The following is a 27,772-nucleotide window of genomic DNA, read 5'->3' on the forward strand; positions in this document are numbered from 1 at the left end:
CAAAAACCTCTTCTTCAGTTAGAGCTTCAATTAGGGACTGATTGACTTCAACTTGAGATAAGAGGTCAGTGGCTTCCACATTGATTGATGATGATCTGTTAAGAACTCTATGGAAGTGTTCAGCCCATCTCTCTAGGATCAAGTCCCTGTCATTAATCAATGTGGATTCATCTTTGGTCCATAAATAGCCTTCAAGACATCATAAAAGCATTTTTGGTTCTGGAGTGGCTGCAGTGAAGGGGAATGCCATGAAGCTGGAGTAAGTTTAGCAATCAAAACTAATGTAGTCAACATACTTGAATGCTTACCAAAAGATGTGAATGGCAGGCTCATGATAATGAGATTGTTACTTCCAGAAAAACATCATGCTACTATCATCAGTGCCTATTTTCCTACCATGACAAACACTGATGAAGTTTAAGAAAAATTTTATGAAGACCTGGAGACCCTTAGCATCAATGTACCAAAAGAAGACAAGCTTGTGACTAATGCTAGAGTAGGGTCAGATTACTAGACATGGCAGGGAGTCCATGGAAGGAATGGAATTGGAAACAACAGCAATGGTCACTTTCTCATGAAGACTTGTGCTTATCATGACCTTCTCATCACAAGCACTGTCTTCCATTTACCTAAATGCAACAAAACTTCCTGGATATACCCTCATAGCATACATTGGCATCTATTAGACTATTTGATTGCAAAGAAAAGAGACAGATAGGATGCAAGAGTGATAAAGGCAATATGTGGTACGGAGTGCTGGACTGATCAAGACTCATCCTCTCTAAGCTAGATATTCACATTCAACCAAAGTGGAGACCCCAAGGCAAAATGAATACCATAAGAATTCATTTGGCAACAAAGGAGCAGAAAAGAGTGGGCAGCTTTCAGAGATCTGGTGTTCAGCACTACATTTCCTCATCTGAACCAGAACACTTGCAAACACCAAGACTGGTTTGATGAAAATGATGGGGGAAATACAGAAGCTGCTAAATGAAAAATGAAAACTCCACAGGATTTATCAACAGGATAGTTCATCCATTTCTAAGAAGGCAGCATTTGATTCCATCAAAAGTAAAATCCAAGGGGTGGTTAGATGGTGCAGTGGAGAGAGTCCTGGAGTCAGGAGTACCTGAGTTCAAGTCCAGCCTCAGACACTTAAAAAGTACCTAGCTGTGTGGCTTTGTGCAAGCCACTTAACCCCATTGCTTTGTAAAAACAAACAACAAAAAAGTAAAATCCAAGCAAAACTTAGAGAAATGCAAGATTCTTGATTCAATCATTTTTATAGTCTTATTACTAATTTCTTTCCAGAATATTTATACACAATTCACAACTTCACCAAGAATGCTATAATGAGCCTGCTTCCTCCAAAGGGAATTTTTAAAATGTCTTTGACTCTCTTTTTTTTATTAACACTCCTGTCCTTCAAGCCCTGCATGATCAATTATTTACCAAATTATTGCCTCTTTTTTTTTAATGATTTTTGTGTTTCACTCTCATTTCTCTCCCCCTCACTCTCTGATTTGATTTTCAAAATCTTTTTCAAGAACTTTCCCAGGAATTCTTTTTTTTTTTTGCCTGAAATGAATTCACATTTTTCTTTGAGGTTTTGCATGTGTAACTATTTTTACTTTATTATCTTCTTCTGAGTTAATGTTTTGATTTTGCTTCTCACCATGGTAACTTCCTATGGTTATATTCTTTTGTTATTGTTTGCTCATTTTTCCAGCTTATTTTAAAAAATTTTATTTAAGGCAATAGGGTTAAGTGTGACTTGGCCCAAGGTCACACAGCTAGGCTGTGTCTGAGGTCATATTTGAATTCAGTTCCTCCTGACACCAGGGCTGTACTCTATCTACTGTGCCACCTAGCTGCCCCTTTTTCCATCTTATTTTAACTTTTTATTAAAAAGTTGGATTCTTCTATCGGGGTGGAGGAGGCAAGCTTCAGGTTTTTGATGCTTTTGTTTTCAGAACTAGTTCTGAGGTCTACAACTTTTCAGTTTTTTCAAGGTGATATGATCTAAGGAGAGATGAGGTAACTGCTTTCCTGGCCCATCTGTAAATAACCTTTTCTACTCTGGAACTTTGAGTAGAGTCTCTACACCTCTGCAGCTTCATCCTTCAGTGTGCTAGTTCTGGGACTAATGACCCAGAACCATGTATGGGCAATGCAACAGAGTCCTACATCCAGTGCTAGCAGAGTCCCCTGAAATATGCATCTAATCCCCTTACCATATGTGGGATAAGAGCTCCAGAAGCCAACGCTGCCAGTTCAGTCCCTCTCCCCAGTCCTGCTGGTTTACTGGACCATACATCATGGACTGCACTTGGCTCTTACTCCAATGAGAAAGACCTGTTCTGCTGACCTTTTAACTTGTCATGGACACTGCTTACTTTTGTTGGTTCTACCCTTCCAGTATTCATTTTGAGGCACTATTTTAAAGTTGATTGGAGGGGAATTTGGGAAGTATAGGTGAGTCCCTGCCTTTATTCCACAATCCTTGCTTTGCCCCCATCACTTCCCTGTGAACATGAAGTCCTTCTCACTAAGCTGATCTGTTAATTGACCTTGTGAATTTCTAGAGCTTGGAAGATCTGGAGATTCCACTGATCCATAGCAAGATACATAGAAGCAATAGGGATTGATGATAGAATTTGAATTTTGAGCTGAGTAATACAATTAGGACAATCTTGGAAAGTCTTTGGTAGGGATGGTGTTATGTCTCTTAGCAGGGAAGTATATCAACTGTAGATGACTGTACAAGGGCACCAACTGTAAAAGCTCAGCAGAGGTATACTAAAGAGCTTCAAAAGAACTATAAAAGACAGAAGCTCTAAAGAATTCCTGAGTGCCAGAGACTTCCAAGGTGGATCCAAGATTATAACATGAAGCAAGCATGCTCTCGGAACTTTTCCCTACACAGCATTAAATGAAACCTCTACATAGACATTAAAGCTGCAAATCCCACTCAGAAAAGAAGGCTAAAACAAATTTTCAAGTGGAGACATTGTGGGGTCTTCAGTGAAGGTCTGTCTCTTTGTGAGGAAAAAAGGAAGTACAGCACAGCTAGGCAAGCAATCAGGAAAGCCAGTGGGAGGCTTTAGCCACAGGGCAGTCCAGGTTTGGACAGCCAAACAACACATGTTCTAGCAGCTAGATAGCAAGTCAGCAGGGAGAATCCCAACTCCTAACAAAGTTTGAACACTGAGAACACTGGGGCAAAAGACAAGACTGGGTTGGGAACAAACCACTGCATAGGTAAAACCTGGAAATAAAGGAGGAAGCAAACCTCTGCCTGGACTGCATAAATGACATCTTGGTTAGTGATAAGCCAGGTATCAGATCCTAGCCCCAGCACAAAGAGCTTAGGCCTATACTTCCTTTACCCCAGAAGTAGAGTTCAAACAATCAAAATGAGCAAAAAACTTGAGTGCTAACCATGGAAAGTTACTATGCAGATAGGGATGATAAAAATGTCTCAGAAGAAGAAAGCAGTGAAAAATTTCCTTCATGAGAAATCTCAAAGGAGTCTATGAATTGGACCTCATAGAAGAGCTTAAAAAAAGAATTTAAAAACCAAAGAAGAAAAGATGAAAAAAAATTTTTAAATGAGAATCATGCAGAAAAATTATAAAAACTTGACTAAAGAAATTAATTCCTTTAAAAGTAAAAATAACCAACTGATAAAAGAATGTAATTCTTCAAAAATTAAAATTGACCAACTGGAAAAAGAATGCATCTCATCTAAAACTCAAATCAACCAACTGTACAGGAACCAACTTAGCAAAAAATAAAATTAACCAAATGGAAAAGGAAAAGCTAATTGAAGAAAATAAAACCCTAAAAATTAGAATTGGACAAATAGGAATTCCTGAGTGCCTACAAGGATTTCAAGCTCTCAACTATCAATTCAGTAGATTTCAGTAGAAGTTTAGCAGCTGTCATGAAAGGCACAAGAAAAAAGGCTTTGCAGGAATCCTGTTTTTAGGAGCAGGAACCCTCTGACTTCAGTCTGTGGAGGGGGAAGCTGCTCCCGTGTCTTCTTTCTCCTGGGCAGCAGGGTTTTCAGAACTACTCTATGTGTGCTTTGAAGAACTGGGTTCCTTTTGGACCCACATCCTGGACAGTTTTTGTGTTCATTCCAGTTTCCAACTTTTTTAACTAAACTGCCTCTGTCACAGCCCATTTCTCTGCTGGTTTTTGTTCCTTGCTGAGCTTCACTACTGCTCATGCTCGTGAATTGAAACAAAGTGGTTGACTTTCTACCTTAGATTTGGGGAAGATACTTTGGTGACCAAGTAGATGAGGCCATCGTCCAATAGATGTCCAACTTTTGTGCTGCTCCACCCTGAATCAATGAGCAGGGAGTCCCAAGGCAGCAGCTACGCTGGGCTGGTTAAAGCTGCCCTGCTGAGGCTCAACATTTATCACCATACTATTGTATGAACCATCACAAACATCAAAGGCAGCCCTGGAGTAGTCTAACAAATATAGTCATCATCAGGCACCAGGGAAGTTACTTGACACTTATTCAGAATATGCAATTGGAAATAAATAAATAGAAATCTATTTAAAAGAAAAAAAACTGTGAGCTAGCTTCATCCTGAGTCTTGATTGGTAAAGCAGTAGATTTCCTGGTCAGATAAGTCTCTGTATCTCAGAGTGGAGCATCCTAGTGCCTAAGGGAATAGCCAAATGGTTGATGGTGATAGATTATGTCTCCACTTTCTCTCTTCTTATTCAGTGATGTAACCCTTGTGGTGAGTATACTAAATAATTCCATTTCCAATTCTTTTTTACCACAAAAAGAGCCACTATAAATATTTTTGTACAAATGGTTTCCTTTTCCTTTTCTTTGATCTTTGAGATACAGATCTAGTAATTGTATTGCTAAGTCACAGGGCAAGCACAATATAAGACCTTCTGTAATGGTTGGATTAGAAGGTGCTGGAATAAAGGCAGGGTCTCACTTGAGCTCTCTCAAGTTTCCCCTCTAAACAACATTAAAGAATGCCTCAAAACGAATTCTGGAGTGGCAGAACCATCAAAAGGATGGTGTAAAGCAATTTTCTAGCCCAAGACAACTTAGAAGGTTGGCAGGAGAAGACTTATCTCATTGACAAGACATTGGAGCACAGTTCAGTGTAGGCTCTGCCCAGGCAAATCACCAGCAGACTTTGGAGGAGACTGAATCTGCAGCAGCCATTTACTGAACTCTTAGCCTATAGATGGTAAGAGGCTCAGACAACTAATCAGAAAGAGATTACAGTGAACCCTTTGCTGGCATTGGATGCAGGACCCTGTTGCATTGCCCATACACAGTTTCACATCACAGTTCTAGGGTGAGGAGGAAGCGAACTAGCACACACAGGGTTACAGGGACCTGGTCACAGTTACAAGGTGGAGAAGAATATTTGTAGTCCCTCACAGAGTAGAACACAGGTCAGGAAAGCAGTGACCACATTTCTCCTCAGATCATAGCACCCTGGAAGATTTGGAAACTTAAGATCCTATAGAATGAGCTCTGAAAACAGCATCATGAAAAACCTGAAACTTGGAACAGTGTCCTTGCTACCCAGAACCCAACTTTAACATAAAATTAAAAGTTAGAAAAGTAGAAAAAAATGAACAAGCATAAAAAAAAAGAGAAACTGACCATGGAAAGTTACTATGGTGAAATGAAAGATCAAAGCACAAATTCAGAAAACAACAAAGTGAAAACAACTAATATCCAAAGCCTTAAAGAAAAATGTATATTGGTCTCAGGCACCAAAAGAATTCCTTGTAAGAGCTCAAAATTGATTTTAAAAATCAAGAGGGGTAGAGGGAAAGTTGGAAAGAAAATAAGTTATGCAAAAAACTCATGGAAAAAAATCAACTTGGTAAAGGGTACAAAATACATTGAAGGAAAAAAAACCTTAAAACCCAGAACAGGCCAAATGCTGAAAGAGGTACTGAACAAAATAACTCATTGAAAAGTAGAATTGATCATGTAACAAATAGAAAAGGAGGTTCAAAAGCTCACTAAAGAAAACAATTACTTAAAAAATTAGAATTAAGTAAATATATACTAATCACTCCAAGAAACAAAATCAAAATGATGAAAAAAGTTAAAAAAACAACTGACTTGGAAAACAAATCCAGGAGAGATCATTTTTGAATTTTTACAGGGCGGCTAGGTGGCACAATGGATAGAGCACCAGCCCTGGAGTCAGGAGTACCTGAGTTCAAATCCGGCCTCAGACCTTAGCCTTGGACAAGCCACTTAACCCCATTGCCTTGGAAAAACTTAAAAAAAAAAGAGAGAACTTTTGCAATGAAAAGCCATGATCCAGAGGGTAAAATAGAAATGTGAAGACTCCACCAGTCACCTCCTGAAAGAGATCCTAAATGAAAACTCTCAGAAATAGTGTCAAGTTACAGAGCTCCCAAGCCAAGGAAAAAATATTACAAGGAGTCAGAAAGAAACAATTCACATATCTTGGAAGCACAATTAAGATAATACAAAATTTAGCAGCTATTACATTCAAAGAACTGGAAGGCTTGGAATGTGAAATTCCAGAGGTCAAAAGGAGCTAGGATTACGACCTCAACAAAACTGAGATCCTTTATTTTTATTTTTTTTAAAGATTTTATTTGAGTTTTACAACTTTTCTCCCAATCTTCCTTCCCCGCCCCCCCCACGGAAAGCAATCTGTCAGTCTTTATTTTGTTTCCATGTGGTACATTGATCCAAATTGAGTGTGATGAGAGAGAAATCATATCCTTAAGAGACAAGAAGTCTAAAAGATAACAAGATCAGACAATAAGATAACTGTTTTTTTCCTAAATTGAAGGGAATAGTCCTTGAACTTTGTTCAAACTCCACAGCTCTTTATCTGGATACAGATGGTATTCTCCATTGCAGACAGCCCAAAATTGTCCCTGATTGTTGCACTGATGGAATGAGCAATTCCATCAGGGTTGAACATCGTCCCCATGTTGCTGTTAGGAAAACTGAGATCCTTTAGAGGAAAAAAGATATTTGATGAAATAGAGTACTTTAAGCATTCCTGTTTAGAAAAACTATAGTTGAAAGAAAATTTGACTTTTTCTTTTTTTAAAATTTATTTATTTACACATTATTAAAATAGTCTCGTAAAAGTAAGCATAATCTTGGGGTGGCTAGGTGGTGCAGTGGATAGAGCACCAGCCCTGGAGTCAGGAGTACCTGAGTTCAAATCTGGCCTCAGACACTTAATAATTACCTAGCTGTGTGGCCTTGGGCAAGCCACTTAACCCCATTGCCTTGCAAAAAACCTTAAAAAAAAAATTAAAGGTAATAGTCTTTGGTCTTTATTCAAACTCCACAATTCTTTCTCTGGATACAGATGGTATTCGCATTACAGAAACCCCCAAATTGTGCCTGATTGTTGCACTGATGGAATGAGCAAGCCCATCAGGGTTGATCATCATTCCCATGTTGCTGTTAGGGTGTACAATGTTCTTCTGGTTCTGCTCATCTCACTCAGCATCAATTCATATAGCAGCTCTTTTTATGTGACGAATAAAAGTTATGGAGGGGATACCTATCAATTTGGGAATGGCTAAACAAGTTTTGGTAGATGATTGTGATGGAATACTCTTGTACTCCAAGAAATGACAAGCAGGATTCCTTCAGAAAAATCTGGACTTACATGAAGTGATGCAAAGTGAAGTGAGCAGAATCAGGAGAACAGTAAATAAAGTGACAGCAATGCTGTACGATCATCAACTGTAAATGACCTAGCTATTCTTAGCAGTATAATGATCCAAGAAAATGTTAAAGTGATGACAAATACTCTCCACTTCCAAAGAAAGGACTGATAGACGCTGAATGCAGATAGAAGCAAAGTTTTCTTTTAAATATTCATTTTTCTTATTTTTTTTTCCTGGTCTGTTTTACAACATGATTAATATTGTGATTTTTACATGTTTTCACTCATAATCAACATCAAATTGCTTGCCTTTTCATTGAGGTAGAAGAGGATGAAGGGAGAGAATTTGAAATTCAAACATTTTTAAAAGGAATATTAAAAATTGTTTTCACCTGAAATTGGAAAAAAAATATTTAAAAATGACCAGAATGTTTGAATTGATTCACAACTCTATCCACAGTACATTTGTGTCCCAATTTTTGCATATCCCCTCCAGTAGCTGTCATTTTTCCTTTCCTGTTAAGTTAGTTAGTCTGATAAGTATTAGGTGATATCTCAAAATTATCTTAATCTGCATTTCACTAATCAGTAGTGATTCAGAGCATTTTTAAATTTACTTATTGATAGTTTTTAATCTCTTCTTTTGAAAACTGTTCATATCCTCTATCAACTGAGAAATGACTTTTAAAAAATAAATTTGAGGCCTTTATTAGAAACACTGGTTATGAAAATTGTTTCCTACCTTTCTGCTTTCCTTCTAATCTTGGTTACCAATCTAAAATTGGTTTTGTTTGTGCTAAGCCTTTTTAATTTAATATAATTAAAACTATCCATTTTAAATTTTATACTATTCTCCATCTCTTGATTGGGCACAAATTCTACCCCCCTCCAGAGATCTGACAGGAAAACTATTCCTTTCTCTTCAAATTGGCTTATGACACCCTTTATATATAAATCACCTATCCATTTTGATATTTAGTGTGTGACCTTAGTTGATGTCTACTTTCTTCCAAACTTTCTTCCATTTTTCCTCCAAGTTGTAAAGACACAGATTTACAGTTGTTATAAACCTCTAAATAGATTATTCATTGTATTTAAAGATAGAAATAGTTGTAAGGCTATTGTTTAAGTTACTAAATTTAATTACTTGATCTAGTTAATATGTATGTCCCAATAATAGTAGCTCCCATTTTTATAATGTTTTTTACTTGATAAAGCATTTTTTCATATCACCTTTTCAAGATAGTCAATGCAAAGTATTATTATCCATGTCTTGCCAAGCACAGAAGTAAAAGTATATGGTAAGCAAGAGAAAACCATTATAAATTTTTGAGGAGAGAAGTGATGTGTTGAAAGCTATGTCCTAGGGAAAAAATTATATATTAGAGATGTACAGGATAGTTTGGAAGGAGGAAAAGCAGGAAGCAAGGAAGAAGCTATTTTAAGAATCCAGGTGCTAAATGACAAAGAAGACAGGAATAGTGATGAAAAAGAGAGTGATTCTGTAAAACGGTTTTGAACTATTCCCCAAGTTACTAAACTGTACATATGCTTTTACCTAATACTGGTCTGTGGTTAAACCCCAAAGAGATCAGAGAAAGAAGAGGACCAACATTATAAAGGATACAATTTTGATAGACTTGAGAATGTCCAAACATGACAATTTTTAAAACTATCATAGATCACAGAAAGTTAGAACCCACTGTGCTTACTTGATTTGCCCAAGGTTCCACGACTGAATAATGGTTAAATCAGATCTTCAATGAAATCTTATTTTCCATATGGTGTTTTTTCCACTGCACAATGTCACATGGTCCCCTAAGTTTTTTCTAATGTTATGATTTATATCTACTTGTGTGTTTGCATTATATTTATGAGGCGTTTGTGGAGGGGAGTTCCACAGTGTTGCTTCCTATCATTCCATCATCTTGGCTCTGCTCATCTTTGTCTATATTTATTTAAGTGTGTAGTGGGCATATATAGAGATGGAGTAAGAACTAATTGAAGGGGAGAGTAAGTATTTCATGTGTTACTGAAAACCTCAGGTTGGGTTAGTACTCTTTTTTTGGTTTGTTTTTAGTTGTTGGTTATACAATATTGAGTAATGTATCTTTGTTTCCCTTTTTATTACTAGAAAATGTACAGAGAATCCAAGCTATGAAAATAAATAAGGGTGTGACAGCAGCTGCCACACTTTTTCTGGAGTACTTATTAAAATTTGAAGAGGCAGGCTGGTTCCGGGCCTTCCTGGATGCCCTTCTTGGAGCAGGTTAGTTTCTTCTTTCTGCCAAATATCTGATTAGTATTATTTAGTGGTTGGTTAATAATTTAAAGGCACAAACCTCTAGCTTTGGTTTGTTATGATAGTTCTCAATTATGTTGTGCAAATATTATTATTCCCATTTTGCAAATGAGAAAACCAGGGATTAGAGAGGTTATCGGACTTGCTCAAAAAAAAAACCAGAAAGTAAACCTCACACTCTGGACTGGAATCCAGTGCTCCCTTCACTGCACCACACTGATTTTAATTTGTCATTTATTAGAGCATAAGATCGGAAGGCCAGTTTTGATTCCCTTATGAGCAAGTTGACTTAATTCTTTTTTTGTAGCCAAGGGGAAATGGAAGAGAAAGTGTGTACCATTGCTGACACAGAGAACATGGCTAGAATCTCATTTAGCACAGTACATAGTATGCTTACTAAAGCCTTGCTGATAGAAGGTCTAGAGTGGGGTAGGTTAGAAGCATTTGTTAAGTGCCCGTTATGTGCCAAAGACTGCTAGTAAATGAAATTACAAAAGGAAAAGGAAAAATAATCCTTGCCCTCAAGGAACTTAAAGTTTTATCAGTGGACAATATATATACATATAAAAGGATATACAAAATATATTTGATCTAATTTCCTGATAAGGAAAGGCCTCATGTAGAAAGCAGCACTTGAATTGAACTTGGAATCAAACCAAAGGGGAAGGGGGAGTTTATCCCAGGCAAGGGATAGGGTGTAGGGGGAGGCAGGGATGACATGTTCATTGACACAGAAACTAGAGATGATTGGCGAGCCTTGAGAGGGCCACATGGCTAGTGGGGGGATGGGCTATGTATAATAATTCTGGAAAAGTAGCTTGGAACCCGTTTGTGAAGAGATTTAAAATGTAGAAGTTTATATTTGAACCTTAAGGTAATAGAGAACTATTAGAATTTATTGAGTAGTGGAATACAATCAAAACTGTGCTTAAACAATATTACTTTGACAGCTGTGTGAAAGATGAATTGAAGAAGGAAGAGATTTGATGCAGGGAGACAACAGACTTTAAGGCTAAAAGTCAAAATCCCAGCCTTATTCCCTACCCCCACCCCCAATCTAATTCATGATATATGTTTTAAAGTAGGGGTGGGGAACATTTGGCACTGCCATGGCAACTACAGGCAGGACTCAAAATTCAAAAAATCTTAGAATTTTTCAGAGGTGAATTAATTAAATGTTTGACCAAATATTAAGTAGGCAAATGATGTTATAAATATCCAAAGTTTCTCACCTAGCAAAGAACAAAGAACAAAAATCCCAAACCCTCCAAAAAACAAAGAGGGACTCTGCCTCCCTTCTCTATTTGCAAAAACGGGAACTAGGTATGTGGAATATTGCACACACTGCTAGACATCGTGTGGATTAGCTATACTAACTGCTTGTACATTTTTTTAATTATGAGGAAAGGCTCTTTTTTGGAGGAGAGTTGAGATGGGAAGGAATATTTGGAAATGAAGGGACTATAAGAACAAAAGATAGCAACAAAATAGTTTAAAGTTATTCTCAAGATTTGAATTTACAGTTAGAGTTTTGATTCAAAAACAAGTTTAAGGTATAAACTTAGATGTCTTGTTTTATTTTGTTTTAGGATATACTGGACTTGCTGAAGCTATTCAAAATTGGGATTTCCAAAAGATTGAGAAGTTGGAGAAGCCCAAATTGCTTTTGAAATGTTTACATAAAGAATTTAAAGCTAACATTCTTCCAGACAACATCCTTCCTAGAATTTCTGAATGCCTAATAAGTCAGCAGTGTGAAGAGATCAGACAGGTACAGCTCTTCAATACTAAGACAAGCCAACCAAAAAAAAAAAATCACCCATTTTATAATTTGTTTTAAAGAGGTTGAGAGGGGTAGAGAGGGGTCTTTTAATTAATTTCTTAAGACTATGAAAAGCACCGAGAATTTAAAAATCTCTAAAGCTCTCTTTATCCGATAACCTTTAGTTTCCTCACCTACCTCATAAGTAACTTGGAAGAAAAAAAAAATCTTAAATGGTCATCTCCATCTGGATGTTCTGTAGGCATTTCAAATACATATCCCAAAAAGAACTCCTTTTCTTTTCCTTGCAAACTCTCCATGTCTCTTGTTTATGTGGAGGCCTATATTTGTAGGTTTGCAACTATGTTGTCATCCTTGACATATTTATCCCCCCACTCTACCATGTCTGATAAGCTGCAAATGTTGTTGATTCTTTTTCTATGGTTCTTCTTGGTTCCCTTTATTGTTACTAATCTCTTATTCAAATTAGCAGTAATGATAAGAATAATTACTTCAATATATTGCATTAATGTTTGCAAAGTGCTTTACCAAAATTATCTTATATTTATACTCCAAGTATTATTGTGAGGTAGGTGCTATTATTTTTCTTTTTTTTATAGATGAGGAAATTGAAGCAAATGTTTAGTTAAGTGACTTGCCTGGTATCACATGGGGTAGTAAATATTTGAGGCTGAATTTGAGCTTGAACCTTCCTGACTTCGGGTCTTGGGCTCTCTCTGCTTACAGTAAAATGCAAATTATTTAGGTGCAGAAGCTGTCATAAATTTTGCATTTGCATTCTTAGCATTAGTGTTTGGTACATTACAGTCATTTAATAAATATTTGTTAGGTTGCACTGGATCAAATCAATATCTGTACCCTCACCCTGTTGATTCTGTCATCTAACTGTCATTGAAATAACTAAAAACTAGACAGGAAAGGGAAGAGAAGAAACAAATTCACTCAATTTACAAAATGAAGATAGAATTTTAGATGAATGTTTTTATTATTATAGTGTTACTTTTTATACAATTGTTAAAAAACTACTACTACCCCTCCCACTCCCACTACTATTACTGATGTTAAGCCTTCGTTCTTGAAGAAGACCATGAAAGGTCTTCTTGAAGAAGACATCAGGGATGTGGTACCATGACATACAAGTGAACTGGATTTAAGTGAGGGAGGGCTGTGCAAAGTTACCAGCCTCATTTTCTCCTCCAGAGTCAGTGATCCAGTGGCGAGATATGAATCAGGGCAACTAGAGATGACCCTGAATATGGTGAGAGAACTTGATCTTTTAAAGCTTAGGTCTTTGCCTCTACCACCACTACCACCACCACCACCACCACCATCACTACTGTTACTACTACCACTAAGATAAAGCCTTGCATACAGCAGGAACTTAATAAATATTTGTTGAATTGAACTAAATTGTTCTATATGGAAAAGTAATTTTTAATCATGAATAAATGTATAATTATATAAAATGATAATGAATTATATGACATATAACTTATGTAAACTGATAATTTCTATTACTACTATTACTGCTACTATAGTTTATTATTATTATTTTTTTTTAGGGTTTTGCAAGGCAAATGGGGTTAAGTGGCTTGCCCAAGGCCACACAGCTAGGTAATTATTAAGTGTCTGAGGCCAGATTTGAACCCGGGTACTCGACTTCAGGGCCGGTGCTCTATCTACTGCGCCACCTAGCCGCCCCTATAGTTTATTATTAAAAAATCTCTCTTTATGTCTCATTAAAGTCCCATTCTATTTTATCAGAATGTAGGGGTAAGAAGTGGGAATCAGACCATTTCTAAAATGATAATGGCTTCTTAAAGAAAGATAGACTCGGGTTGGCTAGGTGGCGCAGTGGATAGAGCACCGGCCCAGGAGTCAGGAGTACCCGGGTTCAAATCTGGCCTCAGACACTTAATAATTTCCTAGCTGTGTGGCCTTTGGCAAGTCACTTAACCCCATTGCCTTGCAAAAAAACCTTTAAAAAAAAAAAAGAAAAGAAAGACTCGGGTGGCTAGGTGGTGCAGAGGATAAAGCACTAGCCTTGGAGTCAGGAGGACCTAAGTTCAAATCCGGCCTCAGACACTTAATAATTACTTAGCTGTGGCCTTGGGCAAGCCACTTAACCCCATTGCCTTGCAAAAAAAAAAACCCTTAAAAAAAAGAAATATAGACTCAATGAGGAGTGATGGTGTATGATTAGGAAGAGAACTTAAAAGATTCTAAGTCTTGGGGTCAAGCTTTGCCTCTAATATACTGTCTGTATCATCAAGAACAAGTCACTTAACCTCTTAGGATCCCCAAGTAAATTCTCTTAAGATTATAAACTGAATAGCAGTTAATTCTTGCCTTGCCTTGGCAGAGGGGTTTTATCCTCATAGAAAATCAATCCCTTACACAAATAAAGTCATAAGACTAGGCAAAGTCAAAAGTTGCACTTAAGTCCTCTGACTGGAGATATAGCACTCCTTCCATAGTACTACACTGCCAGGATCCTTTTCTGCTTTGAAATTATGTGATCTAGTATCTAAATAAACCATGACATTATATACCTGGATTTGACTCTTCATGAGAAATGTCAGGGGGAGAAATGGTCAAAAAAATTCTGCAATTAAATTTCTTTATATTCTTATACTAATACTTCCCTTAGTTTTTTCATTTCATCATCAGATAATAGATTTTTAGAGCCTTTTTTCCTTAGAACTCATGGAACCAAAGTAGATTGTCATAATCTAGCAGCTGTCAAATTGGTTACATGACTTAAAAAGGTTTTCAGCAAATTCTATTTGTCTTAATTAGGTTCAAATCAACTTGGGGAATATTGCTGGTGCAGATAAATTAGTTGAATCTCTTCTTCGATCAGACAAAGAAAACTGGCCTAAAGTGCTGAAGCTGGCTTTAGAAGCTGAAGAATACGATTTTAGTAAGCTGTGGACGCCCCATCTGGAAGAAGGTAGAGTGTCACAAGACTGATTGCTTAAATGGAAAGTAGGAGGACACTGAAAAAACCCTCAAAATTTTGCCCCTGGGATGCCTAGGTGCAGTGGATAGAGCACCAGCCCTGGAGTCAGGAGTACCTGAGTTTAAATCTGGCCTCAGACACTTAACAATTACCTAGCTGTGTGGCCTTGGGCCAGCCACTTAATCCCATTTGCCTTGCAAAAACCTAAAAAAAAAAACAACTTTGCCCTTTCCTTTTTGTGCTTGCTTATCCCTAAATAGAAGGGCAAGTAGATATGTCTGACCCTCTCCAAGAGAGACTGTGAAATGATTATTTTGGGAATTTAATGGATACTAACCCACATAATAGTTTACCTCTGGTTGAATCATAGAGGCAAATAGGAATTAGCTTGTCTTGGTATAAAATAACCTGCTTTTGATCAATGTATAGCATGGAAACAATGTAAAGACTATCAAGACTGCCTTCTGTGGTGGGTGGGGAGAGGGAAGTGAGATGGGGGGAAATTGTGAAATTCAAAAATAAATAAATTAAAATAGCCTGAATGAACCACACAATCTCAAAGGATTAATTTATTAAAGCTCATTCTTGATAGACTTAGTTTCATCAGAATTTATGATTGAATGAAGCAGTTTGGTTTTTTTCTTTTTGTTTCTTTTAAACTTGAGTCTTATTAGTTATTATAAAGCTAGGTTTATGTCCTAGGTCTGAAGAACTTGAGGAAGACTCAAACGTTTTGTGTGTGTGTGTGTGTGTGTGTGTGTGTGTGTGTGTGTGTGTGTGTGTGTCACCAATAGAGCTCAGATTAGCTACAGTGATTGTTTGGGAACTCTTGAACTGATTTACAAAATCTGAACACTTGTCTCAGACCCTTGAAGATGAGTCCACATTAGGTCATTGTTTCAGATATTTTGATTAATTGACTAATATTCTTATGGATCAGATTTTTTTAGTCCTAGATTGTCCTCTTAAGAAAATTGCTTAAATTGTTTGATCCTCTGATTTCCACTTGTAAAATGAGAAATATTTCCCTTGTGCATATTCCAGGTTTATTGTGAGCATCAAATTGGATAATGTATGTGAAAACTCTAGGTTTACTATAAATTCTTCATATGATATTATAATTATTACTTTATAAATATACCATCATTGTTGTATTCTCCAAAGATCTGTGATTTTTATCACTCATCAGTGATGTAGATTACATTCCATATGTGTTTTAATAGACACTGTGGCCAAAAGTATTCTTCACTTAGTAGCCAGTTTTCTGGTGATGAGATGATAGTGGTGGTGGTGGTGGTGGTGGTAGTGGTTATTGTCAGAAATCCTACTCTAAACTTAACTTGGATATTTTTTACTGTAAGTCCAGAAATCATTTTTATAGGTATGTGCTAGAGTTATTTAGAATCAGATATATGAGTTACATTATGAAATTCCAAATACTGAATGATTCTGACTTCAAGCTGAAGATTGTGTAAAAGAGAATAGATGTGAGATATCTAAATATTTCAAAGCCTTGACATATTGTAAAAGTTGAGAATAATGCATTTATTCACCTTTTGATTTATCTCTGTGGTATGAACTAGATGAGTGGGTTTTTCATATTACTCTTCTTTAGGATTATATAGTCATCAATCTTTTATACAAATCTGCATTATCCACCCTAAATATTCCTGAAAAGCTTCCATCAGCCATCTTAAATTCCCTAAATTGAGTAAATCAATTGTATTAAGATTTTAAATTACTCATTGTCCTTGTTCAGATATAAATGGAATAAAAGATGTTGAACTGGGTGATCCTCAGGATGAAGAAAGTGGACTGTCCACAATACAGTTTTGTTACAAAGAAGAATCAGAACAGCAGAATCTCAGTGAGAATTCATGTCAACTTCCTGGTATGTTATCCATCATCAAGATTAGTGAAACTACCTCTTTGAGTTTGTTATCAAAAGGTATGGTTCTTCTTGACATATGCCTTCCCTGCAAGGCCCTAAAGATTTGTTCTTTAAGTGCAAATCTATTTATTTGATTTTTACTTTTTTTTCCCACTAGCCACTGACCTGATTAATCTCCCTTCCTCTAGTTTCTCTCCACCATCATTCCCCACATCTGACCATGTTACTCCCTAACTTAACAAACTCCTTATTAACTCTGGGTTCAAATACAAAATCTACCATTTGGCATTTAAAACCTTGCACTACCTGGCTTCAAAATACATTTCCTGTATTATTATATATGACTTCCCTTTAGACATTTTATGAATCCTCTAAAGCAACCTTCCTTATATAATGTACCTTATATTTCCTAATCCCATGCCTTTGTACAGTCTGCCTGTAATGGTATTCCCTTATCATGATACAATGAAAGTCCCTTGAGTGTAGGAACAATTTCATTTTTTGCCTCTCTACCTACCATAATATTTAATAAATGTTGATTGACTGAGTTCTGTTAATTGGGGGCTGAAGTAATTGATCAACAAAGACTGCAAAGTTTATGATATAATAAACATATGGGAAATGCTTAGAGTTCTTGGAAGGATGATTTTATATTAATAGAACAGTAGTTCCTTTCCATTGGAATAGATATGTCGTGAAACATGGAACTGCTCCTTGGAATGATAGATGTTTAATTATTGTGCATCCTTGTCTTACAGAAATTCCTGAGAAGCCACTATATTGCCCACTGACACCAAGGGACTATCAGCTGGAGCTTGCCAGCCCAGCTTTAGAAGGAAAAAATACAATAATATGTGCTCCCACTGGTAAGCCTACTTCCATCATTTCTCCTCCCCATAGAAGGAAAAAGGTTGAGATCTGTCCTAAAGAATGACCATAAAATACATATGATCCCAGTTATTCTAATCCCAAAGCATTTTGTTCTTAATACAACTTAAGTTTGTTAATTCAGCTTAAAGTTGTATTAGTTTGAAGTGAAAGACTGATGTGGAAGATTGTTCTGGACAACTGGACATGGGAATCTATGATGTGATATATTAATATAAAATAACTGTAGATTCTTTGTTGTACACTTCATTCTGTAGCCATTAATTCTGTCATTATTTAACTTGAGGAAAATTGTGATTCAATTGGTGTGGATCTTCCTTCCATCAAAACGGATTGCAATCTCTCCATTCCTAAGTAGATGGCCTTTATGAAATTTTGTAGCCAATAAAGACCACTGACCTTTTTGATATCAAACTTCTTATGTAACCAAAGCAAGTCCTTGAAGGACATATGTAAAGGTCATTGTCAGACCTATACTTGGTATGAGATGAGAGAGCTTGTATTTAGACTAGTTGAGACTTCAGAAACCCAGGGTTATCTACATATGATGAAGTTTAATAGTACAACTTTAATGGTGGTGGTGGTGGCGGTGGTGGTGGGGAGCAAGGAGGGTTGTTGGCATTGGTGATAGCAATAGCTGCCATCTGCCTAACGAATATAGAAGAAGACAGAGCATTACTGTTGACTAGCTTTATGGTAGAAGAAAAGACTTTTTTAAAAGTGACCCTTTTTTTTGATTACATCTATCATTTTCCTTTCTTCTATGCAAAAAGGATGTGGGAAAACCTTTGTTGCACTTCTTATATGTGAAAATCATCTAACAAATAACCCAGTGGGACAGAAAAGGAAAGTTGTCTTCTTGGCTGCTCAAGTTCCAGTGTATGAACAGCAGAAATCTGTGTTCACAAAACACTTTGATAGACTGGGGTAAGGTATAACTGTAGCTCAGCTTCTATTCCTTGCTTCATATGAGTGCTTCTCCTTTAGAACAAGCAGTATACACTAGTAGACTTGGAACCAGGAAGACATGACTTCAAATCTTGCCTCTGATACTTAATGACTATGTGACTTGAACAGATTATTTTATATTTTTTCATCTGTAAAATTGAGGATAAAAATAGTAAATGAGAAAACCTACATATAGCACTTTACAAATCTGAAAGTACAATATAAATATTAGTAATTATTATTTGGAAGCATCATAGTATTTCTCAAATTTATTCTTGAGGCATTAAATTACTTAAATTACTTGCAATTATTTGCAATTTTTGCTGGAGAGATAGCATAGGACTGACCTGGGTGTAGAACTGTCAGACCATTGGCAATTTAATTAATGCATCAGTGCTTTAGGCAGCTCCCTAAAGCTACAAGTTAGCCAAATTGCTGAGAGGAACCAAGGGAGAAAATTTTCATACTTAGTTTTCTCCATACATGAAATAAAAGATTCAGACCAGCTCACAGTTGACCTTAAGTTGTACCATTATTGTTAGGTAAACTAGAAATCCCAGCCTTTCTGGCCAGATCTTTCCAGATTAGTAAGCAACTTGTGCAGACGTAATTCTGATGTTTCAGATGGTACAATTGTCTTAACTCTGTTTAGCTTGAGCTAGTGTACTGAAAGAATTAACATATCTTCAAATAACCAATTGGCATCAGCCAATCCAGCATCTTCTATCTCTGGAATTCTCCTCTTATCACACTGGTTTTAATGAGGAGGGATAGAGACTGAACCTATGATTTCACTGGGATAGGATGCTCCTAGGTGAAGAGATTCCTTCTGCCAGTGCAGGTTTGTCCTAGTTTTGTAGTTTCCCAGAGCCTTGGGATGCCTTGAGAAACTATGTAATTTTTCAAGGATTACCCAAGTCAAAAGTTATCAAAGGAAAGATTTGAACTGGCTCCAAAAGCCGTCTCTCTATCCAGTAGGCTTATTTCTAGTTTGGGTTTTTAATGGAAAAAATCTCTATCCTCTCCCAGGTACAAAATCGCAGGCATTTGTGGAGAAGTAGCTGAGGATGCTCCTGTGGTACATATTGTTGGCAACAATGATATCATTATATTGACCCCACAGATCCTTGTGAACAATCTCAACAGTGGGACCATTTGTTCCCTCTCTATTTTCACCTTGATGATCTTTGATGAATGCCACAACACCAACAAAAACCATCCTTATAATGTACTCATGATCAATTACTTGGATCAGAAACTTGGAAAATCTGCAAGCCCACTTCCCCAGGTATGTCATGATTGAAATCAGTGTAAGCAGGCTCCCAGGGTGACTGACTAAGTGACTGTCACATGGTACAGTAGAAAAAGTGGTAGCTCTGGAGTCCAAGGGATAGGATTCAAATCTGGCTTTTGGCAGGTACAATTGGACAAGTCCTTTAATCTTCCTGGGCCTCAGTTTTCTTATCTGTAAGGGAGGGTCAGTCAACACTTACTAGGTGTTTAACCTTAGACAAATTGTTTAATAACAGCTCTTATTTCACAAGTTTTCACGAGGATCAAATGACATACTTTGAGGAACTCTGTGAAACATGAAGTACTCTAAAAATTAGCTACTGTACCCTCTCTCTAGAGAGAATTTACTCACCAAATACCAATTCCCCGCTATATGTCATGAATCTGACGTGTATTGCCCTTGACTTTGTCTGTAAAATGTTTTCAAGTTCTCTATAAATAATGATGGAAGGAAATGTTAAATTCCAATTGTAGTTTAGTGAAAATAAAGATGCATTTTTTCCCCAATCAGAGTTAACAGACTCCTTAAGAGCTTATGCTCTGAGAACTGAAATCTCTTGATCTTTCAGGTACTAATATGTTCTCACTATAATTGTCACCAATTCTTGTCTTTATTTTGCATATATTTGCACATGTATACATTGTCTCCTTGAATATCAAGGCCATTCAGTTTTTTCTTTGTATCCCAAAAATACTTAATAATAGTTTATTGATTATTTGAATAAAATTGGAAGTAGGCACAGCATATCCTAGTGAAAAGAGAACATGGGATTTATAACCTAGGCCCAATTCTCCAATTATCTTTAGAATATTTATGGAAATTGTAATGATAGAGACTAATAGCTAAACTTACATTAAAAGCTACAGAGGGGCAGTTAGGTGGCACAGTGAGCACTGACCCTGGAGTCAGGAGGACCTAAGTTCAAATCTTGCCTCAGACACTTAATACTTGCTTAGCTGTATGATCTTGGGCAAGTCACTTAACCGTTGAAAAAAACAAGAGCAAAAGCAACAGGAACAAAAATAGCATACAGGTGCATGAATTTCATACCATCTCTGGTACCCTCTGTTCACTTTGAAGTTGTTTAATTTTTCTTGTGGACACCTATCCAGCCAATGTAGCTGACAGGTACTTTTAAGCAACTTACAACTCTTGTGATCACAGCTAAACTGGATAAAAATGTAATTGGGAGATATTTAATAAAATAAAAAATTCCATGAAGCATAGATAATGGCTTTCTAAGTCAATATGAGGCAGCAGGGAACTTTTCAGTGACCCCATTTCTCTTCCAGATTGATAACCTATTCTGCAGGGAAAAATTAACTTTAGTAGAAAGAATGAGGGACTGGGCAGGAGATCTTGGTTCTAATCCTGAAGACAACTTCTTTTCCACCATTAAATGTTTCTGTTCTTTTCAGAAACTAGGTCAAACAACCAGATTCTTTGCTGGTACCTGACTCATTCATTTACTCTTTCCATTATGTTTCTTGAGTGTCATTCTTTTCTGTTGTCAAAACTAGATATTCTTTTCCTCTAGATGTCAAGAAAGTAACTTCATTAGCTTGATTGGCTTATTTGTCATTTTTTTTTCTCTTTAAAAAAGAAATGTTAAATTGGGTGAATGGTGTAGGTAACACTTTGAGAAGCTTACTTTTGTTTTTTTCCTTTTTTGAGGCAATTGGGGTAAAGTGACTTGCCTAGGATCACATAGCTAGTAAATTTCTGAAGCTGGGTTTGAACTTGGGTCCTTCCTTCTACAGGGCCAGTGTTCTATCCACTGGGCCACTTAGCCACCCCCAAATTTACTGCTTTTCTAAGAAATATAACTGGGTAATTGTGTGTTCTCAGGTCATTGGATTGACTGCTTCTGTAGGAGTTGGTGATGCCAAAGATAAGTCTGAAACAATGGAACATATTTGTCGACTCTGTGCCTGTCTTGATGCATCAGTCATATCAACAGTCAAGAAGAATGTGAGGAACTTGGAGCAAGTTGTTTACAAGCCAGAGAAATGTAAGTGAGTTCTGATCAAAAGTCCTTTGGGACTCCATTTTATTCAATTGTTAAAATTAGGTATTTGACTCTTTTATTCAGCTGTTAACATTAGATGCTTTCCACCCATGCTCCTTAAATGAGTTCACTCTCACCCATAGACTCGGAACTTTCATCTCTATTCATCTTAGAAGATCTCTTTCCAGTACTTATAATAAATTCATTCACCTCTTGGAGCATCGTTTTGATGCTTGCTTTACTCACAAAACAGTGGAAAAATACCAGTGGGATTGGGCCTGTTACTTTGGGCTTCATAAAGAGTATTGAGCAGTTACTAATTATGTGACCCTGGACAAATCATTTAACCATGCTTGCCTCCTTCTCTGATCTGTAAAATGAATTGGAAAAGAAAATGCAAAATATTCCAGTATGTTTGCTAAGAAGTATCAGATAAGACCAAATCACTAAATGAAAACAACGAATCATATTTAGGTGGCACAGTGCTAGATTCAGAGTTAGGAAGACTTGAGACCTCAAGAAAATCACTTCAACTTCTTTTTTGCCTGAGTTTCCTTATGTGCAAAGTGGGGATATATAATAGCACTTACCTTACAGTGTTCTTTTGAGAATCTATTGAGATAATTTTTGTAAAGTACTCTTAACCTTAAAGCACTATATAAATATTGGTAGTAATAGTAAATATCTGAAGCCAGTTTTGAATTCAGGTCTTCTGGTCTCCAGACCTACTACTCTGTCCACTGCACTACCTACTTGCCTCAGAGGCAGGCTATCACTGGCAGAAGGATTCACAAGCAGAAATTGTAAATTCCAAATGACAAGAAACAGAATTTGGTGCCCTATTTAAAAGAGGAAGTTGACGCTTTTTCCTTTCCCTTTGAATCGGGGATAACAGACCATGAGGCTTCCATGGAAAATCATTGCAGGGAAGATAGTAGCAGTTGGAGAGAACCATATGTCTGCCATAGCTGGGGAGAAGCAGTGAGAATGAGGGTTGGAAAAAAATGGGAATTTGATCAATGTCTAGAGACGAGGAAGTGGGGTTGAGTGATAGGAGGTGAGACAAATTGATATAAAAAAGTAAGAGACTTGGATTGAGTCAGCAAATATGCTAAATTCTGATTAGTTGAAGGAACTGATGTATTTGCCGAGAAGAAAAAGACTTGATGATTGTAAAACTGATGAGGTTTTGGTTTAAAAAATTTGAAAAAGATCTTCAGGTTATTTGAAGGACTTACGTGAAAGAGAGAAATATTTGTTCTTTTTTAGTCCCAGAAAGAAAAAAGTAGGAGCAGTGAGTAAAAATTGCAAGGAGGTAAATTTAGATTTTATGAGAGTGACAAATATTTAGTATTTAGGGCTCCCCACCAGTGCCATGGGCCATCTCTAGAGATATGGAGGGTTCTGTGTCATTTGATGCTTTGACTAAATGAATACTTCTCAGGTATATTGGAGAAAAAAATTTTTTCAGGTATGGACTAGACTAAATGGCCTCTCCAGTTCCTTCCTACTCTGGTTACTTTTGTGAATTTTTTTTTTTTAATAAATAAACTCTTGAGGGGAAAAAAAAATCTAATATTTTTCTCCTTTTATCCCCAGTTCTTAGCACAGTGCCTTGCATATATGCTTGGGAGTAAAAGGATGTTTATTGAATTTATTAGCTTCACAGATCTTTACTCGGTTGTGAGAGGGGCTGTAGATGGTACAGAAATATATAATGCCATCAAATACACTCAAAATCATACTCACTGAAGAAGCTAAATGAATATATGTGGGACACAAACAATTTAACTGACCTTATTGTACTTAAGAGAACAGGAAGACTTAGGTAGACTGGATTTGTCAGGGAAGACAATATACATAGGTGCTATCAGTATAGGATCTTAAAGATTGATGTAGAGTCTTGCAGAGGATGAGATAGGGAACAGTAGAACCATGACATCTGAATTCTTCCACCACAGGTATCAATATGTGTACACTATGAACAAAGACACAAAGGTGCAAATGTATAGAGAAGAGATCAACCTGACTGTAACAAAGAGGATGATTATTGGGTAAGAGGAAAATAAAGTTGGAAAAGTAGAGTGTGTATAGATTAGGTGAACCTTAAAAGCAGGTAGGCAAGCTTTTGAGTTTGTATATTGTTTTTTTTCTTGATAACCTTATTACATACACATATGAACACAAATATATACATATATCTGTATATACATGCACAAGCACATACACACAGATCCATTTTCCCCCCTAAGCTTCAGTTTGACTTCATGGACAGACCATTAGAAATTTTCTACTGGATATCCCATAGACATCTCAAATTCAGAATGTTTTGAATTGAACTTCATCTTTTTTCCCAGACCTTATCCTCTTCCATTCTTTACAATTTCTGTTGAAGGTACCATTATCCTTTCAAAATCTCAGTTTCAGAAACCTTGGCATTATTCTGGACTCTTCACTCTTCCTAACCCAAATGTATAGTTAATTGCAAATTCTTGCTCTTTCTCCTATCACATTTCTCCATCTGATCTTTCTGTTCATATAACTAATCACCTTTGCTCAGTCTCTCCTGACACCTTGCCTAGAATATTACAATAACTACCAAGGTAAATTACCTTTATATAGATCTGGCCATGACTCCATTTCTATTGCCTCAACAGTAATATACAGACTTATTCCCAGTCAAATCTTTCTGTCTTCTTTAGATATTCCTCCCTGCCTCCTATACTTTAAGAGCCAGTCCATCCTGTTTCTGTGAATTTTCTCTGACCATTCCACATATCTGGAGTGCATTCCCTTCTTACTTTCACTTCAATGAAGTCCTTTATTATTTTAAAAAGAAAAAGCCACTGTCTTCTGTATAAAGTCTTTCCTGACTCCTGCCCCCCCAGCTTCCCTCCTGAACTCCCTTCTATTCAATTACTTTGTGTATCTATTTATTTGTACTGAATACACCTGAATACATTCGTTTGTCTCTTCTTTTAGAATGTGAATTCCTTATAAGTGAATATAATTTTACTTTTTTTTTATTTTTGCAAGACAATAGGATTAAGTGACTTGTCCATGGTCACTGAGGCTGGATCTGAACTCAGGTCCTCCTGACTCCAGGGCCTGTGCTCTATCTACTGTGCCACCTAGCTGCCCCTAATTTTACTTTTTGTATGTCTTTCTCTGGTACTTAAAGTAGTACCTAGCAGATAAGGGCATAATAAATACTTGTTGATTGGTCAGTGACATGTATGGAAGCATAAGGAAGTTACATGATTTGCTTTAAGATATATAACTTGATTAGAACTAATTCCAAACAAGCTAAACTTGTTCTCTTCTTATGATTCTAGTTTTCAGGAAAGTTGAACCACATCCTGTCAACAGAATTTGTGATTTCTAAACTGATGGAAGAGACAGAGAATCTGATGGAAAAGTCTTCTAAAGAATTTGGTCTAACCCCAGAATATCAGCTAGGTGAGTGAATGTCTTAATATCCCCCACTCCAATATACACACATATACATGTTTCCATATGACTTATGTAATTTTTGTGCTGTATTGTGCATAGTTGGTATACCTACAATCAATTCTAAGGGGTCCAATTATCTAGATAAAGTAATCCAGATACTTCATATTTTTCTTTTTTTTCCTTTAAAGTTAACATCTTTACTAGTGCCCTAGATCCCATCTTTCCTTTCCCTCTCATAGGATCATAGATTTAAAGATGGAAGGAAACTTCAAGTTCATCTAGTTCAACCCATTAAGATGAGAAAACTGAAGTCAAATGACTTATCTATGGTCACACCAATAGTAATTGTCAGAATTGACAATTATCTGACTCAAATCACTTTATTGCATGTCCAGGCTCTCCTGCCCCTGAACTCCTTTAAATATATACATAGGTCTCCTGTAGCTTAAAAACAATGTACCAAACAAAGAAATTTTCATTTGATCCAGTAGTATCCTAATTCTTTTCTTTCACTTAACAGAATTCTTCAGCAAATGAATGACTTCCACTGATTCCATTTCTTTACTACCTTTCAATTTGGTCTCTTTTCATACTATGCTGAATTTGTTTTCTCAAGATTATCAATGATCTCTTGTCAATTCCAATGCTATTTTTTCCATATTTATTCTCCTTGACCTCTCAGATGCCATAGGTACCTGTCTTGTCTAAAAGTTGCTGGGTTTTCAAGGTCTGTGTCAGAAGTACATAAATTAAGGCATTTCCTGCTAAATTGGACATGCTTTAAGCATGGGGCCAACATGAAATATTGTACATCTATTTTTCAAGAGCAGACTAGCTAAATTCAGAGAATCTTAATCAAACAAAAGATCAGCTATCAAGAGATTTTTATTATTTTTTTTGACACTAAAAGACACGAAATTATCAGGGTATGTCATTTACAGTTCTAGAGATATGACTCACTGCTTCTTTGAATATTGAAGATCATCTCCTACAATTTAAATTTCTACCATTCATTTCTATGACACTAGTCTTCCCTAGCTTTCTGAACATGATTCCTTTTCTTTGGGAGTCATCTTTGATTTTGCGTTCTTCCCTGCCCCTAAAATTCAATAAGCCTCAAGTCTCTCAGGTGATCTTCCTGCATCTATTGAGATGTTTTTGTTTTTAAATAGGAGTGACTATACTGATCCTAATGTTGAACCATCCTTGTTCATCTTAGTCACAATGAATGATTTCTGAAATAATTTGCAATAGTCAATTAACAGGATTTTATTTAAAAGTTTTGAATTGATATTCATTGATGATATGTGATTTCCTTCTTTCTTTCCTTCCTTTCTTTCCTGTTCCACTGACATTGCCTTATACCAGGACTGGCAAATCAGCAAGTTCGCTAGGCATTGTTCTAAGGAGTAAGAATATAAAGAAAGGTAAAACAGTGACAGAATTAAAAAAAAACAAACCCAACGCCACAGAATAGTTCCTGTATTCAGGGAGTTCAAAGTCTAAGAGAGCAAACAATTTTCAAAGAAATATATGCAAAAGTATGCATGTATGAGTGTAAATATATAATGTGTATATATATATATATATATATATATATATATATGTATATATAGTTATATGTGTGATATATATATATAGAGAGAGATAATTTTAAAAATATATGAAATAAACTGGAGAGGAAATTTTAGAGGAAAAGTACTAGCATTTAGAAGATTTGAAAAGGCTTCTTATAGAAGGTTGAATTTTCTGGGACCTGAAGGAAATTAGGAGGTAGAGATAAGGCAAAAAATTCTAGGTCTGGTGATGGCCAGTGAAGTTGCATTGGTGCCTTGAAATAGAGTGTTTTGTAGGAGGAACAGAAAGGAAACCAGTGTTACTGAATTACAGAGTACAGACAGAGGAGAAAGGTGAAAGAAGAATGAAAAGGTAGGAAGGGACCAAGATATGAAGGGTTTAAAAGCCAAACAGGATTTTATATTTGATCCTGGAAGTAATAAGAAGCTTCTAGAGTTTATTTAATGGGGAAGGGAGAAGTGATATGGTCAGACACTTTAGGAAGATCAATTTTATGGTTGAGGAGAGGATAAACTGGAGTGAGGAGAGTTGAAACAGAGAGAGCATCAGCAGACTTGTAATAATTCAGGCATGAGGTAATAAGGACCTGTATACTCTCCAGTGGTAGTGTCAGAGAAGAGAAGATATATACTTTGGAGATATTGTGGATTCTTTCTCAGCGCACTTCAATAAGGCAAATAACATAATAAAGCTAGTCACATGAATTTTTTGTTTTTCATTGCATATAAAAGTTCTGTTTAACTTTATATAGTCTATTAAAAGTATACAATAACATGTCTAAAAAAACATATAATTAAAAAATGCCTTATTGCTAAAAAAGGCAAACCATCATTGAGTCTTCAACAAGTCATAATCTTTTTTGCTTGTGGAGGGTCTTGCCTTAAATACTAATGGCTGCTGCCTGATCAGGGTGGTTGCCTCACTTATGACTTATCTCAGTTTTCGACATATCTTCCTCACTAAGGTCAGCCATTTCTAGTTTTTGA

At 36.4% G+C, this 27,772-nt stretch overlaps 1 protein-coding gene across 1 annotated transcript in view; it reads left to right on the forward strand.

Annotated features, from left to right (window-relative positions):
- RIGI (RNA sensor RIG-I) overlaps window positions 1-27,772 on the forward strand; it is a 67,971-nt gene that overhangs the window by 5,891 nt on the left and 34,308 nt on the right. Inside the window, 10 exon segments of the mRNA XM_074201893.1 lie at window positions 9,814-9,948; window positions 11,571-11,752; window positions 14,564-14,717; window positions 16,486-16,617; window positions 17,376-17,483; window positions 18,279-18,432; window positions 19,483-19,741; window positions 21,596-21,758; window positions 25,091-25,113; window positions 25,115-25,214. Of these exon segments, the coding sequence (XP_074057994.1) occupies window positions 9,814-9,948; window positions 11,571-11,752; window positions 14,564-14,717; window positions 16,486-16,617; window positions 17,376-17,483; window positions 18,279-18,432; window positions 19,483-19,741; window positions 21,596-21,758; window positions 25,091-25,113; window positions 25,115-25,214 (1,410 nt within the window).

The sequence above is a fragment of the Macrotis lagotis genome, chromosome X (genome assembly GCF_037893015.1).
Source record: "Macrotis lagotis isolate mMagLag1 chromosome X, bilby.v1.9.chrom.fasta, whole genome shotgun sequence".
Lineage (NCBI taxonomy): Eukaryota > Metazoa > Chordata > Mammalia > Peramelemorphia > Peramelidae > Macrotis > Macrotis lagotis.